General features: G+C 41.5%; 1 protein-coding gene across 5 annotated transcripts in view; it reads right to left on the minus strand.

Annotated features, from left to right (window-relative positions):
• Positions 1–17,536, minus strand: part of SPOCK3 (SPARC (osteonectin), cwcv and kazal like domains proteoglycan 3) — a 297,817-nt gene extending 280,281 nt beyond the window's left edge. For 3 of the 5 annotated variants that reach the window (XM_083173000.1, XM_083172983.1, XM_083172966.1), the window contains exons 1-2: positions 17,380–17,535; positions 17,105–17,287 (exon numbers count right to left, since the gene is read on the minus strand). In XM_083173000.1, the coding sequence (XP_083029126.1) occupies positions 17,105–17,287; positions 17,380–17,424 (228 nt within the window). In that variant the 5' untranslated portion in view covers positions 17,425–17,535. Of the gene's footprint in view, positions 1–17,104; positions 17,288–17,379 lie in introns of all 5 variants that reach the window. The other 2 variants (XM_083172993.1, XM_083172975.1) reach the window with 2 other exon arrangements.
• Between the last annotated feature and the right edge of the window lie 815 nt (positions 17,537–18,351).

The following is an 18,351-nucleotide window of genomic DNA, read 5'->3' on the forward strand; positions in this document are numbered from 1 at the left end:
CCCATAGTTGCTTGCATATAAACATAAATTAGGTGCTGTCATCTTAAGTAGCAATGCCCCTTTTTCAATTCTGTTCCATAAATTAACTACATCATGACCAGAGATATTTTACATCTTAACGACATACCAATATTCTGTTCATGCATTTGAGAAGTGTTGGGTTCACTTGTTATTATATCCATGTCTGTTTTGAGTTTCATTTTTATTATCTTTTTTTATTTTTCTAGCGGTGGCCTTAAAAAGTCACAAAAGACTTAAGCTTATCCTTCATAATGCCAGCATTTATATATCCATTGGAAACTGCATCTAACTGCAGCTGCAAATCAGCTAATACTAGATCAAGTTTGTCAGAATGCATCATTATAGTCTGAAAGCGGAGATGTCCTATGTACAACGCAAATAAAGCACACACTGTTCAATTTGAACATGATGTGCGGTGATCATGGGAGTCAGATGGCAAATGAAACACCCCTTAATCACAAAACTGATCATCATCTAAAGTGAATATGCACAGGTTAGAGAAGATTAAAAGCTGTCAGAATACAACACTTTTGTCAATCCTGCATCATCTTCTGTCTTCCCCCAGTTTGTATCCTTTGAGGTTTGATAATAACCTCCCCTCCCAAGGAACTGGTTTCCAACATTTGCGTAGTTTTAACAGCCTGAGTGGATCATCTTTCAAATCAGAATAATAAAATTAACTACACACACTATTGAATAGATTTATTGAAGCTTCTTAGAAATGAAAAAGTTGAGGTGTTTCATATAGCAACCAACCAGACTTATGTATTTGGAGTGTCAGTTTTTATTTTATAACACACGGCCCCCCAATTAGTGTACCATGTCCTGTTGCATGGCTTGCTTAACTGGCCATGCGAGGGGGAAGGTGCTTTGTTTTGCTACTGCTGTGCTCTTCACACTGCTCCCAATCATAGTCCACATGGATGAAAAAGTAAAAAAAAATAAAAGAATGTGAAAAAACATTATCATGTCGACCTTTTGACCTTATCGACCTAATGCATGTTGACCAATAGCGATCAACCTATTGACTATCAACTTTATTACTGTCGGCCTAAAGTCCGGATACCTTTTCTAATATTAGTGTTTCTTGAATCCTTATGGGAGGGAGCAATTTTGTGGTTTTATAGAAAAACATAGACCAATTGTTATTACTCATTTGATACTATGGGCAGTATGTACTATGCATTGCATTTTGGATGCAATACATCACACCACTTATCAGGTTCATACCGGCGTTAATAAGGCCAGTATGTACCTAGAAGTGCAAGAGCTGTCCTTTGCGATACAAGGACTTTCAAATGTATGCTTGAAGAATCTTTTTGCCCATGATGATGCATGCCACAGGAGATACTGTGAGGGATCCTCTTAGGGAGAAACTGATAAGAGACCCATAGGATTCTTCTACTTTTACTTTCATTTTCACTTTCCTGCCATATATCTGTAAAACCTGGATTATTTGGAATAATATTTCCTTCTCAGCTTCACCAATCCATCTTTGTTTATATAATCATTGAAGATTTTACACTTTTTCCTCATCTAATATTTTGTAGCTCTTTTGGATTGTAAACTCTAAGAAACTGATACTTCAGTTTTAACGTATGTTCCTGTACTGTCATCAATCTAATCTAAATAAAACATTTTTTTTTACAGTTGTTTTTAAATTAAACTTCAGTAATATAGACATAGTCACAATCTAAAGATGAAATCAATATCTAAACAAATAATGGGGGTATTCAATTAAAGTGCAGAAAATATTAAATCAATTTCTAAACAAATAATAGGGTTTTTTCAATTAAAATTAAAGTGTAGATTTGTCGACTGTCGTAAAATTCAACACAATTCGAAAGCAAATGGACTCGTCGATCCACGTGTTTTGCTCAAAACTGCATCAGTTTTTGATCATTTCCACAGATGCAGTTTCAACTTTTTAGAAAAGGGTGACTGCACCAGCAGAAAAATATCTGAAAACAGTTGCAATGTCTAAATAAAGAATTTGAATTTCAATATTCAAAAAATGGCTGGATAGGCAGTGTCTAGTATTAGAGCCAAATTTACACACACACAGACCCCCACACACATACACACACACACATATAAATATATATATATATATATATTATCATACAACCTCACTTATATTCCTTTTATTTTTTTTTATATGAGCATAATCTGTATATTTTTATTTTTGATACCTTAAAGTGACACTTCAAAGTGAAAAGTCACACTGAAGGGACACACCAATCCACATTTATAAAAGGAGATCCTATCCAATGTTTTGATTTGGTACGCCTTCCTCATTATTTATTTATTATTTATTGGTATCCATTATCCGTTAGTGTAGGACTTGCAGTGAAATTGGTCCCTTGACGATGGGCTGCAACCTTAAATGCATTGGTCAATTCATGAACTAAAATCCCATTATATATTTGATTATTTGTATATTAAGGTGAGTTAGTTTATTCTGCTGAGCGCTGAGTCCCTTGTATTTGTATTTACTATAGTGTGTGATCACAGGCCACTGGACCCCAACCTGGGAAGTGTGGGTGCTTTTTGCACCCCATTCGTAGGAATGGTGAGTGCGTGGTAGTTCTCTCTCTCTCTCGCTCTCTCTCTCTCTATATATATATATATATATATATATCTATATATCTATATAGATATATAGATATATATATATATGATTTGATGGTGAGTTTTCACTTTAAAGACGATTAGAAAAACACAAGGATTTGTTTACGTAAAACTCTGGAGTATACTGGAGTATGACAGGTGAGGTTCTTCTTCCCCAGACTGCACTTTACTATAAAAAAAAGCTGTGATTTCATGTCACAAGGATAGTAAAACTGCTAACATTATATTCTGAAATATACACTTCAGCTATTTACAAAAGTAGGACACTTTAATCATAGAACAGAAACAAGTAATATTTTAAACAGTTACATTATTTAGAGCATAACTAACACTTATCAGCAATGGTCTGTAATTACTACCTGCCAGACTTCCAACATAGTTATGTTTCAAAACCACACAGTGAATCAAAATAACTCTAATATTGTTTCCTTTATTACACACTTGTTCTTAGAATGGTATTCCGTTACATATGAAGCATTAGATTTAACTGTTTTTCCTTTTTGCTTTTCTATTATTGTTCCTTCTACAAATTATATATATATGCAGGGGCAGCATTGCATGGACTTTCTCGGGATCAGTTTTGTCATGATCCTTGGGACATGTGAAATATATTGCGCAAAATATATACATGCCGTATGGTTGTGTTCAAAGGATGATCATTACTTGTACAAGGTTCTCACTTTAATTAATTGATTGTTTCACCCCCCCCCATTTTCCCTTGTATCTTATGTGATTACTATTTGCTACCATTAGTATATGGAAAACAGCCCCTAACATACCTCTCATTACAATTCTCACTATTGTTGTCACAGTAGCTAAGAATGTCCTTCTTAGCTAATGTAACCCCCCCCCACACACACACACACACACACACACACAATCAGTGACATACAGGGAGCTCTTTTATCTGTGCTATCTTGACTAGGGATATGCAGATCTGGATTTACCAGAATTTACCAGTATCTCAAACGGGATCTTATTGGCTATCAGCTGTCAAATGTTTTGGCTTTAAAACATGAGACAGCCGGATAGCCAATAAGATCCCATTATGATCCGGGTAAATTCAGGTAAATCAGGATCTGCACATCCCTAATCTTGACAGTGTAGGCACTGATTCTGATATATGGTATAAAAAAAAGGTGTCAAATGCTTCTATAAGAAATAAGAACTATAAAAGAACTATAAGAAATAAGAACTATACTCTATCTCATATTATTTAGATCTTTAAAAAATCCACATGGTATATAATACGCTAAAAAGTTCATCTGTAATTCATCCTTAGGTCTTACTGTTATATCCTTCTCTCTCTAATTGATTAGATGGTAGGGTATGAAATACCACCTGTCGGCACATGTTGGCTCAACGTTTTGTTAATAGGTTGACATGGACATCGTGTAATGTGAGGAGAAGAGGGCTTTGACAACAAGAGGAAAGAGGGCCCTGCTCTGCGGAGCTAACACTCTAGTGGGGAAGGAATGTTTGAAGGAATTGCAATTTCATAGCCAATTCTGCTTTTGGCATAATTTCTATTTAACTCAGCGGGTGCACAATTTTCTTTAAAACTGAAAATATATGGCTGCCTTTTAGATTTATCTGATTTAGGGGCCTATTTATCCTTTCATCTCCGATACCTGCTGCAATCCCTTCTGCATCGCCCATAGGTTTCTAAGGGGGATGCAATGCTGCCCAATGTTTCAATATTGGGCAGCATCGCATCGGGTCCCTGGGATACTGCAATTCCAAGATGGGGTCAGGGCAGTGCGATCAGCAGAGGGTCAGCACTAACCGTGCATGTGCAAACCCGGCTGACTGCACGGCAGGGACTGTCCCTGCATGTGCAGGGAGATAAATTCTGGCAATAAGATCACATATTACAATGCGATCCTGGGGCTAATATCCTACATTGTTTTAAAATGTTAGCATTACAATATCTTACAAATATAGTAAGTGAAAGTGCTTTGGATTTACATACCAGGAGATGTAAAGCTATTGGAGTTTTATGTCAACAATTCTTGGCACTGGCACTAAACCGAATCATGTTAACAATATGCTCCCTATTTATTATTTATTAACAGTTATTTATATAGCGCATACAGATTCCGCAGCGCTTTACAGAGTATAGTTGAACATTCACATCAGTCCCTGCCCCAGTGGAGCTTACAATCTATATTCCCTACCACATGTACACGCACACTCAGACATTCTAGGGTTAATTTTGTTGGGAGCAAATTAACCTACCAGTATATTTTTGGATTGTGGGAGGAAATAGGAGTACCCGGAGGAAACGCACGAAAGCACAGGGAGAATATACGAATTCTACACAGTTAGGGCCATGGTGAACCCATGACCTCAGCGCTATGAGGCAGTAATGCTAACCATTACACCGTCCGTGTTGCGTTTTATTCCCTAACCACTCTGTACATCAGCAGGTACTGTATGTCAGGTATCAATAAGAAATATTCTCCATGCTGGCAGAGTGCACACTAGAATCAACAAATTCTACCCAGCTCAGATTATCTGGCAATAAGTAAAGTTTATATTTGCTTATCAGATCAGACTGGAGCTGAGTATGTACCATCTGGACAATATAATGAAGATAAATGCTCATTTGAATACAAGGTAATGATATGCATGATAAGCATGCTGAAACTTAATATACAAATGTTCATTAACAATCATTTACATAATCCCTAATGACAGCTACAAAACTTTCTACCACAGCTGTGAAATGTGCCTTCATTGACTTGCTATTCATATTATTACTGTGTAGAATATAGAAATGATGCTATAACTATGTTGTCTTAGAAACCCAGAGTGCCCAACTAAACCCGTCCATCTACAAGTACAGAAAAATACAGTAGCAAATTAAAAAGGCATCTAACCCTGCATTTGGCCTTTTCAATAGATATTTATTTAATGTATATATTTAGAGATTCTTAAGTGCAGTTCTGTTATACGTTTTTAAATACTGTAGTTTTCTTTTTTCTTTTTATACTAAAGGAGCCCATACACGGTCCGTTGTGTATGGCTCCGTTCTGTACTATGCGATGTGCGCTCCCGCGCATCACATATAGTACGGTACAAAAAGTATGTGATGCACATACTTTTTGTACTAGGTACACATCGGATCGGATCGCAGTGCATGCACACTGCATGCACTAGGGATCCGATGTGTGCCAATTAAGTCCCAAACGGATCCGTTAAACGGACCGTGTATGGGCTGCATCATAGTAAGTGTGCTTGCAAAGCTCACCCTCTAGTAAAAAGTTTGTTTGCTTTCTCCTCTTCCAAAGTTTTTGATCACTTTACTGACTGTTTTCCGTACAAAACCACTCAGAAATTGTCTTTTTTTAATTACTCAATAAAGTTTAAAAGTATTTTTACTATATTCAATCAACGATGATTTAATTGTACATGCACCCTGATGGGTGATTAGTATGTTATATGCACCCCCATTGTTAACACCACCGCCACTATTAATGCCAACCCGAAGCGTGGCGAGCGCAGCTTCGGGCTCGGTGGCTCGCTGTGCTCGACACACTATATACAATCAACTCCACACCAACGTGGATAGTTGGGGTATGAAAAGGTCGGAGGACGCGTACCGCCGCCCCTCGCTGGCTCGCTGCACTCGCCACGCTTTGGGTTGGCGTTAATAGTGGCGGTGGCGTTAGCGATGTGGGTGCATATAACATACTAATCACCCATCAGGGTGCATGTACAATTAAATCATCATTTTGATCGCATCGATCGCATGCGATCTGGTCGCATGTGATGCGATGCAATCGATGCGATCAAAACGATGTAATAAGATTAAAATCGTGGGCACCGTGCTAGGAAACAAGTACCCGTGTATTACATATATTATATATATATATATATATATATGTATATATATACTTCACAAGGTTGTTGTCCGGCACTCCAATTTGGATGAAACTTGTTGCTGACCTGGTGCCCTTCAGTATGGGTCGACTGGTCCTGTTACATGGGAATTATTCAGGCAGCACTCACGGATTCAACAGTGTAGTGGTTTTAATAAAGCTCCAACTTGTTTCGGGCGTCTTGGCCCGCCCAATATTATCCCCTGTTCCCAGGCTACCATTGCCAAATATTACTGTCTCCCATGGACAATAGGCCCCACAAGGGTGTTAAATCCTAATAATAGTAGCATAAAAATTCCATGATTTATAACCTCCCTGTAAAAGTCCCTTTATTGCACGATCTGAGCAACCCCCCCTCCCCCCCCCCCCCCCCTTTGGATACCCTATGACCAAGATTTTTTATTTTACTCCATCATCATTTCGATATTTACCCAATCAGTCCCGGGTGTGGTATATTTCCCTGACAATCGGGATTCCGACAGTCATTATTCAGACATCGGAATCCCGACTGCACAGCGTGGGGAGCGCAATGAAGCCCCTAGCGGGCTCGCTGTGCTCGCCACGCTGCGCTCGCCACACTGCGGGCATGATGGCAAGCTGCGCTTGCCACCTATTTTATTCTCCCTCTATGGGGGTCGGAGGAATGACTGTCGGAATCCCGACTGTCGGGGAGCTGTCCGGGACCCATCAGTCCCCTCTGCTACAGCTGGTCTGTGCACATGCAAAGATCAGCTAAATTGTGTTCAGAGAGGAACTAAGGAGGTCATTCAGACCTGCTTGCTAGGCAGCATATATTGGCTGGTAAATGCCACCATGCCGCCCCGCTGAACACGCACACACCCCACCCAAATCTCTGACCCACCATGCGAGGGATGTGTATGCTAACACATCAGCTCGCCTGCGGACGCACAGATGAAAAATTATTGGACGGTCACTCACATGCGGATAATCATGCTTGCGCAGACCCCAACCATCAGTTCCCCTCCCTGCACTGTAATTTCCCACCGCATGCGTTCTAGAAAGCCGACCACATGGCATTTTATTGGGCAATTCCAGCAGTGATGTCAGGGGTCCAGAGACCACCACATCACTACCAGGTGTGACGCACACAGTGAAGGCAGTGGATAGCGCGGTTTGTGTACAATGGGCCAGCTCACATGTGTCACATGGGATGTGACCTGGCCAGGTAACGTACTCCTGGTTCCAGTTGCATCAAATGTGATTAAGCCAAGCAAGTGGTTCAAATATTAAGTCCGGGGAATGGGAAAGTGAGGGGAGGGGGTACCGGTGTACAAGTGGCTGGTGGAGGTGCAGAAATATAACTCTCTTTGCACATGTTTCATCTGCCCCGCCCTGTAGTGCACATGGTTTTGTCCATTAGAGAGAGAATTTGCATTTGTGAGTAAACCAGAGTCAGGCCCTACTGTGGTTACTGCTGTGTCCAGTCTACGCAGCCATAAACCTAAGCTTAACTGTGATGTTCCTCATTTTTCCATATACTGTATGACATGAGTTTTTTCATACTTCCCCATTCACGTAAACGATATGGAATAGTAATTTGTTCCACACACAATAAGACACCTTGCCTGAAGCATGGCAAGCCAAGTTAACATGGATTTTGTGGCCGATTCTGGTTCATTCGCAATGATGGTTGGGGCTTGTGCATAAGCATTAGTGTGCATGTGCAAACCCCAACTGCAAAGGGCCTCAGTGATTTACACTGTCGCTGGGCCATTCGCAGTGGGGGGAAGGGAGGGGACAGGATGGGCTCAGACAGGGGCAGTAGCGGCGATGGGACATGGGAATGCTTGGGACTGGGTGTCCCATGATAATGCTTGGTGTTCCCATGCAAATGGGGGTGGGACGAAGGGTGCCAGGCGCGGGCAGCTGATGTGACATGACGTTAGCCGCCTGCTTTGTCTTCGTCATGGCGCCCGCAAATATGTCAGTCTCCACTGACTTATATTTGCGAGCCCAGGAGATGTATAAAAGTACATCTTGATAACATTTTCAGTATGTTTGCCCATTAGTTTAGCAGCCCCAGTTCTACAGTTTTCCTGAGTACACATTTTAAGAAGAGTATTGCTATGTTCATGAAAATCTTGATTACCAGAATTTCCTGCGGGAGCAAACTCATTTTGAGATCTAGTTTGAATGAAGGTTGCCGTCACTAAGAAACTTGAGTAACCATTTATTTTTCTAACAACTCCATCATTCTAAATCAGTAGTATATTTTGTTCAGAAATGTCTATTATACCTAAAGAATGTTCTTTAAGACTAGAAAGAGAGAACAAGGGACCTTATTCCGGTCCGTTTGCAGATTGCCGGGACCTATGGTGGCCAATATTTGCAATATGCGCATGTGCAGCCGCATTTCTGCGCATGTGCATATGCTGGGTGTATCTGGCCACGGGGAATAAAACAGTTTGCCGTGTGCATGCACCAAACATTGCAGGCAGTGGGCGGGGCTGGGTGCAGCAGGCCGGGGAACATCACCGGATGTCAGCTGCCGCCCACTTCCTCCCGAATGTGCACACATATATAAGTGTCATATATGCATGCACGCAACATGTGGGAGATTCCCCCTGGCCTGCAATTGGATGTTTATGTAGAACATCCATTCGCATGCCGGGCGAACGAACCATTCACAGGGTGGGTTCTCGTTGACTCACAAGGGAGCGAATTTGCATCTGAGCGAGTCAACCAGAATAACCCCTAAAATGTTGCTGGATCTATCTTCTTAACCCATGCAAGATATATAATGCTGTAGATGTAATGGGCCCTAAACATTAAGGATAACATTAACTAACCGCAGAATATGGAAATATTAGTCTTAGGAGTCTATTCAGAAAGCAAAATTTCACTGAACTCATGTGGAAACAAATATTTCTGCATGATTTAAGTATCCCAGCTACTGTATGTAGGAAAGGCTTAATGCAGAAGAAAACAATTATTTTCTGTTAATGCTTGGCTCCTACATCATAGCACTGTACAGAATTTGCTTTCTACAGCACTAAATGTTTTTTTTGTGATTCCGAAAAACATTTAAAAATCCCTAAAGACTTATCTTAGATAACGCCAACTGAGAATTCATAGGACAACTGCAGCTAACTAAAACTCTCTACCTCTAATTAGGCAAAGGGACTCAGACAATTATCTGCAGGTCCAGGCAGTGGCATAGACATAGCCCCTGCAGGCCCCGGGCACCCACAAGCCACCTAGCACCTCCAAGTCACAGCTGGGTCTGCAGGGGCTATTGCTATGCCACTGGGACTATTATAAGAATCAATACAGAGACAGTTAATTATTCACAGGCGTTCACATCTAAGGGTTTTAGCTAGTTTAAGTTACCAGAAGGGGTGATTCAGACTTGCTCGCTGATTTACATCCCATGGCCAATGGTGCAGGTTTGCACATGTGAAAACCCCCTGAGCGATTCCTTCTGTGAGTTTCACACTCGCCGGGGCGTTTGCTCCAGTAAAGGAGAGCAGGGGGCATAGCAGGGGAACGCCCAGCGTTTTATGGGAGAGCCCATAGAAACACTGCTTTGGGGCAGGTGGCTGACATGACATAACATCACGCCCTCCCCGAATTTGGCCATCTCTGGCCAGGATAAAAGATAAAAACTTTATCTGCGAAGGAAAAAAACAACGAAACATGGATTCTTCTCCCGTGCGGCCTCATGCTAGTGGATGTGTATATAAATGTATCCACTCGCATTCTTGTGCGGGAATTTGGTGGAGGGGGGAGTCAGGCATTCGGTGGGGCAGCGTTTACTTGCTCGCTAGGCAGTGAAAACACGCTGCCTAGCGAACAGGTGTGAATCAGGCCCACGGGGCCAGATTTAGTAAAGCAAAAAGGAGTCAGTTTGTGTCTCGAACAAACCATGTTGCCATACAAGGGCAGTAATAACATTTATATTGTTTCTCTGCGGAACAAAAACTGTCTCCTTTTGCATGTAACCCACAAATGTTAGACAGCGTTAGGTTTACACTGCAATTTAGATTTCAGTTTGAACACCCCCTACCCAAACTAATTTTCTTTGCACGTTACATGTGCCCCACCCGCAGTGGAATCAGTACATCTGTCAGAATGAACTTAGGTCTACAGTCATTAGGTCGACCCCATTAGGTCGACTGGCTGGAAGGTCAACCTGATTTAAGGTCGACATGACTTAAGGTCGAATTTGCATAAAGGTCGACATGAGGAAGGTCGACTGGTCATAAGGTTGACATGGTTTTTTTTACTGTTTTTTGATCCGAATGTCGACACAGTCGACATAGACACAGTTGGCAATGAGAATCGGACCCTCGCATCGCTCGCTTCGCTCGCAATGCATCGGGCACGGTGGCTCGCTTCGCTCGCCACAGCTTTAATAACCTCCTCCACGCCCTAGTGGATGGTAGGGCATGAAATACCGCCTGTCGGCACATGTCGGCTCAAAAAACTGTGAAAAACCCCATGTCGACCTTACGACCAGTCGACCTTCCTCATGTCTACCTTTATGCAAATTCGACCTTAAGTCATGTCGACCTTGGCCTATGTCGACCTTAAGTCAGGTCGACCTTCCTGCCAGTCGACCTAGTGGGGTCGACCTAATGACTGTAGACCTAAGTTCATTCTAATAGATGACCGCTTCCCCCCGCAGTGCATACCCTCCAACATTTGAATGGCAGAAACCGGTACACATTCAGAAAGGGTGTGTGGCCACAAACAAAGGGGGTGTGGCCATGGGCAAAAGGTGTGTAACCACGTCCTCTTTCCGAATATATACTGGGTACACTGCACCAACTACTACACCCCCATATGGCTATATATACCCTGGTTAACTATGCCGACGGTGCCCCCGGTCCTATTGCCTGTACCATTGCTCTCGTACTTCCGGTGTTGCATGGCTTGGGTACGATTCAAATTCCTTTCTGGCCCCCTGCCAGGGCCGGCACTACCACTAGGCATCTACCTAGGGCGCCGGCCACTGGAGGGCGCCTCTTCAGCCCAACATTTAAATCAAATATAATTGTGGCAGCAGCCGGTGCTGGGAATAGCTATCTCTATTTTCCCAGCACCATTCTGAAAACTGTCCCTGGACCCTGCTGCTGGCGATGGCTGCCTAGCGCTGCTACCGCTGGTGTTGAGACACTGGTCCCAGCTGCCGCCCACCCCTCACCATTGGCATCAGTGGAGAAAAGTGCCTCCGTGGCAGCAGCGCTAGGCAGTCAGCGGCTGCAGCAGAGACTAGCGACGGGTCTCCCCACCAGCTGCAGAAGAAGGAACCAGCGCCCGAGTCCTGACCAGTGCAGCGGCCACCTATACCCCCCCCCACCCCGGGAAATGAAGCAGCCGGGGGCGGGTGAGCACCGCAGCGCCCCCCCCCCCCCTCCTCCTGTACAGTGGCCGGGGAGGGGGGGTGAGCACCGGAGCATATATATTTTTATATAGTGTGGCGAGGGGATACGGTCTCAACCGGGAGTCCAGATATTACATAAGTACCGTATTTTCTAATAAAAATGTGTGCTGAGCAGTATAATGAATAAGTGTATTAGACTTTTAGTTTATTAACACTTGTTTATATAACAGAAGCATATTCCATTGCTCTCAATAAATGGGATTTGATTTACTATCTCATAGTGATATCTTGGCACTGAGGCCTGAATTTGCAGGACTGGAATATGATTACTGCATTGGATTGGATATATATAAGCTTATGCTGGCTATTCTCTCTAATGACTTGCCAACTACATTTACACTGGTGTTACTAACATCATCTTATGTTATTTAGCTATCCTTGGGTACAGCCCAGCTGGTGTCATTGACGTTTCCAGTTTCTGCTGTAAAACCGGGCAGTAATAATTATGCAAATGATCTGTAATGGCTTTGTCTCCCTCAAGACAGCTTTGTTTTCAGAGCAATTCACAAATCAAGGATTTCTAAATAGACTTTCTTATTAACAGTCCTGAATTTTGGAACACAATGAGTTTGTGCCAGTTTCATTTGTAACTTATTCTTTATATGTAAATGTGCCAAAATGAAAAAAACAGACAATGAAACTTATATTAAGAATGTGACTAAGACAAGGGCCCTTATTCAGATCTGATCGCAGTACAAATTTTTTCTCAAAATGGGCGAAACCATGTGCACTGCAGGTGGGGCAGATGTAACATGTGCAGAGAGAGTGAGATTTGGGTGTTTTATTGTTTCTGTGTAGTTTTATTTACATAGTGCTCTTTCTACAATAGATTAATGGAGGTTATTTCACAACTTCATAGATGACATAACGTTTTCATTTTGGAAGTTTAAGTATATGATCTGCATGCAGGGCTGCCATCAGGATGGGACTGCTGGGACTCCAGTCTCATGCCCAGAAAGAAAGAGATCCCAGGACTGGAGTCTATCAAGTATCATTTGTCATAATTAAAGTTCACATTTCCCTTTCTGACATTGTAGAGTTAGAGTAGTGCCGCTCCCACCGGAGGTCTCGCCAGAAACTAAACAACTATGTAGCAAATAACATTTAAAAAAGAGTATATAACAAATAATAATGCTCACATAGACTATACATTCCAACACTAATGCTACAACAATAAATAGTTTAACACACAATGTATAACAACATTAATTTAAACACTGACTATGAATTTCACTTATTCCCAGGTAGATTTATAACAAACAAAAAATCCTGTTCATAGTTATACTTCCTAGGAAAATAAAAAGTTGTCTTTTGTCATTTTAGATGAGAAAATGTCAATGTCTTAAAATATTATAAGAGCCCCCTTAGCATCACCACACACACAGTCAACATTTCTGGTCTGACTTACTACACAACACTACCCAACTCCCCACCTTCCATGCTACTGTTCCTTGTAGTGCTTGGCTAGCTTCTTTCAGTTATATTTATTTATTTATTAACAGTTTCTTATATAGCGCACACAGATTCCGCAGCGCTTTACAGAGCATAGTTATAATCAAAAACACATAACAAATTACAGTACAATTACAGTACAAGACAGTTTCGGACAAGTACATGGTAAATATGGATAGTTGCACCAGGGGACAGGACACTGAAGCAATTATCAAGGTGGCAAAGGTTTATATATTCTAAGAAAGGCACATAAGGAGAGAGGGCCCTGCTCGTGAGAGCTTACATTCTAAAGGGGAGGGTTAGACAGACTGGGGTGACACAGAAGGTGAAGAAGTGAGCTTAGAGAGGTTAGGTTGAGAGATTGTCAGGTTTTATGCAGGAGGGTGGGAAGAGGTCAGCTTAGTCTTTAATATTTTAAGTCTAAAAAAGTGCTGGGTCATCCAAGAGTAGACAGCAGAGAAACAGTTGGAGATATGAGTAAGTATAGAGGGAGAGAGATCAGGAAAGGATCTGTAGATTTTAGTATTATCAGCATAGAGGTGGTAGTGGAAGTTAAGTGAGCAAATAAGCTCACCCAGGGAGGACATGTAGAGATAGAGAAGAAGAGGGCCAAGAATAAAATGTTGGGGGACACCTATTATCAATGGAAGAGCAGGAGAGCTAAAGTCATTAGAGGTACAGCTGTGCATTTTTAAAGCAGACAGTGCATATGCAAGCAGAAAGAGTAATATTCAAAGTTTTAGCAGTTAAGAGTTGCACTTATGTTGATTGTAGTTTCCTTCAGTTTCTGTCCAGTTTAAGTCCAGGCTAAGTCTAGGCGACAGTGTGCGGTTGTATATTCCTACTTAGAATCTTCCTACTTTGAATTCTGACAAAATTTCTAAAGCCAGATTTCTATAGCCAGCCAAGGCTTAGTCAGCCTCCAATACTCTAATAAGTAGATCTGTAAAAGCTGTTTCTAACTTCAGTAATTAAGACCGCACCATATTGAGGGCAGGGTGGGACTGGCCCACAGGGGAATAGGGGAAACTCCCGGAGATCCCCATTGCCTGGGGTCCCATCTCTTCCTCTATGGATCAGGTAAGGGACTGTACGCTTGAATTACACATTATACATATATTATCTTATACTGCACAGGACTATGGTGTGTTTTCTACAGTGCATTGCTGTTATAAATCCTGTGCATTATAGTGCATGCACTAGCAGTATTTAATATACTATTTAATGGTTAGCCAAACCACTGTGGCAGCTGGCCACACCCCCTCTGAAGACTGGTCACACCCCTAATCATGCTTTCCCCGATGGGCCCTTTATGCCCCTATTTGACACGGATTCAGGGGCACGACTAATGCCAAAATGCTTAATTTCAACATTTACAATACTTTTTTTACTTCATTTCAGAATATAAAAGCCATGCTGTAGCATTAATTAACCATGTTTTGTTTAAGTTTACATTTATTGTAAAGAAATAAACAATTAAACATGTATACTGTTTATAATAACCTTGAATCAGCAAAGTATTTTTGCATAGTCTTTCCTTAACCATATATATGATATAGAGAACAGTTTGGGGTAATGTAAATACATTAGTATAGCAATGTATAAATTATGTGATGCTATTATTACATATTTTGGAGTGTCTCGGTATAATCAGGAGCCAATACAAATCAAGCTATACTCAGCTGATGTAAGCCCTGTTGTACCCTTTTGTTTTGACTTCGACTAGTAAATTATATTTTGCATAAAATATTCCCCACCTATTTCTTTTTGGAAAGAGGATGTATACAGATAAAGAAGTACCCATCAGTAAAAAGTAGGAAAATATCCATAAAGCATCTCTTGCAATCTGTAGTAAGATTACAACACACATAGATGATAAAGTGCCTAGCGGTCATATCCTACAGTATATGCATGCTGTTTTCATCAATTAATATCGAAATCTTTTCTGCAATCATTCTGATTTGACTTAATTTCTAGTTTTTAATAAAATATCTGGCCATGTGATAGCAATTCAGAGTCTTGATTGCTGCCATGAATCTAGTTACAGAAAACAGAACCCAGTTGTTCAGCAACTTTTTTTTTCTAATATGTTTCAATCAAACTCCAAACGCAGATCGACCTTGAGTCCAGACTACTGGCTCATGTAAACATTTATCCCAAAGCCTGTAATCAATTACTGTGTACCACAATTGCCAATTTTACTATCAGTGCACCAGTCATTGCAATCACTGGCGTATTACCTTCAGTGTTTACAAATTTGACTATTAATGATGTCAGCACATTTTCAGATAGTGTTACCGTAAAATCCCATTTTTAACATCACGTTCTCATCATCTAAATATGTATTAAATGGTAAATTGTTTAACTACATGCATACTATTTGCTATCCTTAAAAATAAAGATACACTGTCCTGTATGCTGTTTAACATGTATCAAAGTGTTTAAGTTACATGAAACATCTAGGTGGATGACTGAGGGAGTTCAGAGCACTCATACACAATGGTCTATCACAAAGACTGTAATGAGCTTACAGAATAATACACAAACCTGATAATACTGGCAAATGAGTTTCTTTGTCATGTATTTATTGCTATTAAGGAACCAGCTGTCAGCACTTACAGCCTGTACTCACTTTTTAGGGTTCCCACTACAAACATCTGTTATTTGCATCCCCTATAGATCACAAATGGTACCTCAGACCCCACTTACAGCTCCCTGAAAGTCACACTGTTTAATGTCAGGGCAATCCAGCCCTCAGGAAAGGGCTGGATGTAACATGTGGAGGGAAGGATTGTCTGATAACACCTATGTGCTGCATTGTATAGCTCAGAGGCAGCCTGCTGCTGGGGACTTTGCATTATATGCATGTAGCATTGCTGTACTGAACAGCCATCTCTAACACATATCTAATGGAGCAAGCAAGCAATAGCTAGGATAGAAAACTAGACAAACATTGTAACTGTAGCCTCAGGCCTAACAGCACTTCAAAAAAGGTTAGTAATGGGCACATTGGCAAGCTAATAATAAGTACCAACCAGGGCCAGAGTAAGGTTTGTTGGGGCTCCAGGCAACTAATATGAGAGGGGCCCTACCAATAAAATAGTCAATATGATATGCCAAGGATGCTATTAAAAGTATTATGCTTAGATACTTCCAGCACCATTAATGTGATACACACTGTAGTGCCCCAGTCCACATTATGCCATACAGAAACCCCATTTTACAGATGCATGTGTGGGACCCTGGTCGACCACCCCAGCCCCCCTGTTGTTAATCTGGCACTGGTAACAATCTACCTTAATGACCTATGGTTAATAAATATCTGATAGCACTGATGCCTAATACGCACTGATAACTCCCAGTGTAATACATACAGCATTGTCCCTAACTAAATCGATCAAACGCATCAATACATTGAACCAATTAGCTTCATTTTGCCAAATGACATAATTAGAAACAGGAGACATATGAAAGATGGGGATGGAGGAGTTGGTCAGGGTTCTCTCTGGTATAGAAGTTATACAGCAGTGCTAATGCCCCATTAGGGGAAGATGATGCTGGCCATCAGGTATAGGGAAAGCACCAGTGCTACTGCAGGCAACAGAAAAAGTTACCGAGGGAAAGACATTGCTCATTACCAGGGGGCAGCCGCATTATCCTCTCCTCCAAGTTACAAGAGCAGAATAAGGGGAGACAAAGGTGAACTTACATCGCGGAATCGATTCCAGTGTCCGGCATCCTTATCGTACTGGGATATAGTGGTTAGCCATTGTTTATCATCCAGGAAATTGCCTCTGTCTGACCTGCCAGTCGCTGCTGCAGCCGCTGCCAGAGCCCCACTGCAGGCTGCTGCATACATCAGTACCAGGGTTACCTTCCCCATCATCATCTGCTGGAGACACAAGTGGGGAGAAACCATGGTCAGCTCTCTCACCTTCACATGCAGCACTATAGACAGTAGCTGTGATAGAGGAGACTAGTCACCTTGCTTGTACACAGCCTCCTGCGCTGCGTTCTGCCACTACACATGCAGCTCAGCGCTGCCAACTACCAGGAGCTGCTTCTGCTGCTGCCTGTGCTTGTCTGGAGCACAGCTCAGTGTGCTCAGTGCGAGTGCCTGCCTCCTCTCCCCCCCAGCCTCCTCCCTCCTCTCCTGCCAGAGCTGGCGCCAGGGGGGCAACCACAAAATGGAATTTGGGGAGGGGGTGATTAAAGTTTTCTAATGGTGCAGAGAGCCTGGTTAAAAAAAAAAAAAAATCTGCATCGTTTTTGGTGCAAAGGAATGTGATGTGCAAAATAAATGGCACTTTACATCTTGGAGCTTCAATACATGCAGCCAGTAATTATATAGTCCGTGCTTTAAATGACCATTCAATTACTAGACTCGTCGTTAAGTTGCACGGTAAGGTGCATTACAGTGTGTGTGTGCATCATTTCCTATCCCTGGCATCTACTGTATCTCCAGAGCATGCAGTCTTCAGTGACTGTAATTTACAGAATAATTCATTGTCTTCCCTTTGAGGATATTCCAGGTCACTGGGCAGTGGTAAGTATCATGAGCTAGGCATCGGTAACATCCAAATTCTGCCACAGGCTGAATTCATTTTTTTTTTCCTTTTGTGCTCACATTGGATGATTAACTGGAGCTATAAAACATGCTGGGGCTTTTCTGATATCAATGTTAATAGGAATTTGTCCCAGCATTACTTTGTTTTCTATATTCTGTACAAGCAAAACTAATTATTTCTAATAAGTTATGGTATGGCGAAATAGATAGGAAATGTAGTGATAGCATGCCCATGCTGTCTACTATGGTGTATATATGTCAAATTAACTAATACAAGTAAAAATGGAAATAATAGGATCTTACAACTAAATTACAGCAATATAACTCTTTCATAATAAACCATAAATATTGTTACCTTTATTTATCTAGCACAGGTAAACCCAGCGGGA

The sequence above is a fragment of the Crinia signifera genome, chromosome 1 (assembly GCF_055691185.1).
Source record: "Crinia signifera chromosome 1, ASM5569118v1, whole genome shotgun sequence".
Lineage (NCBI taxonomy): Eukaryota > Metazoa > Chordata > Amphibia > Anura > Myobatrachidae > Crinia > Crinia signifera.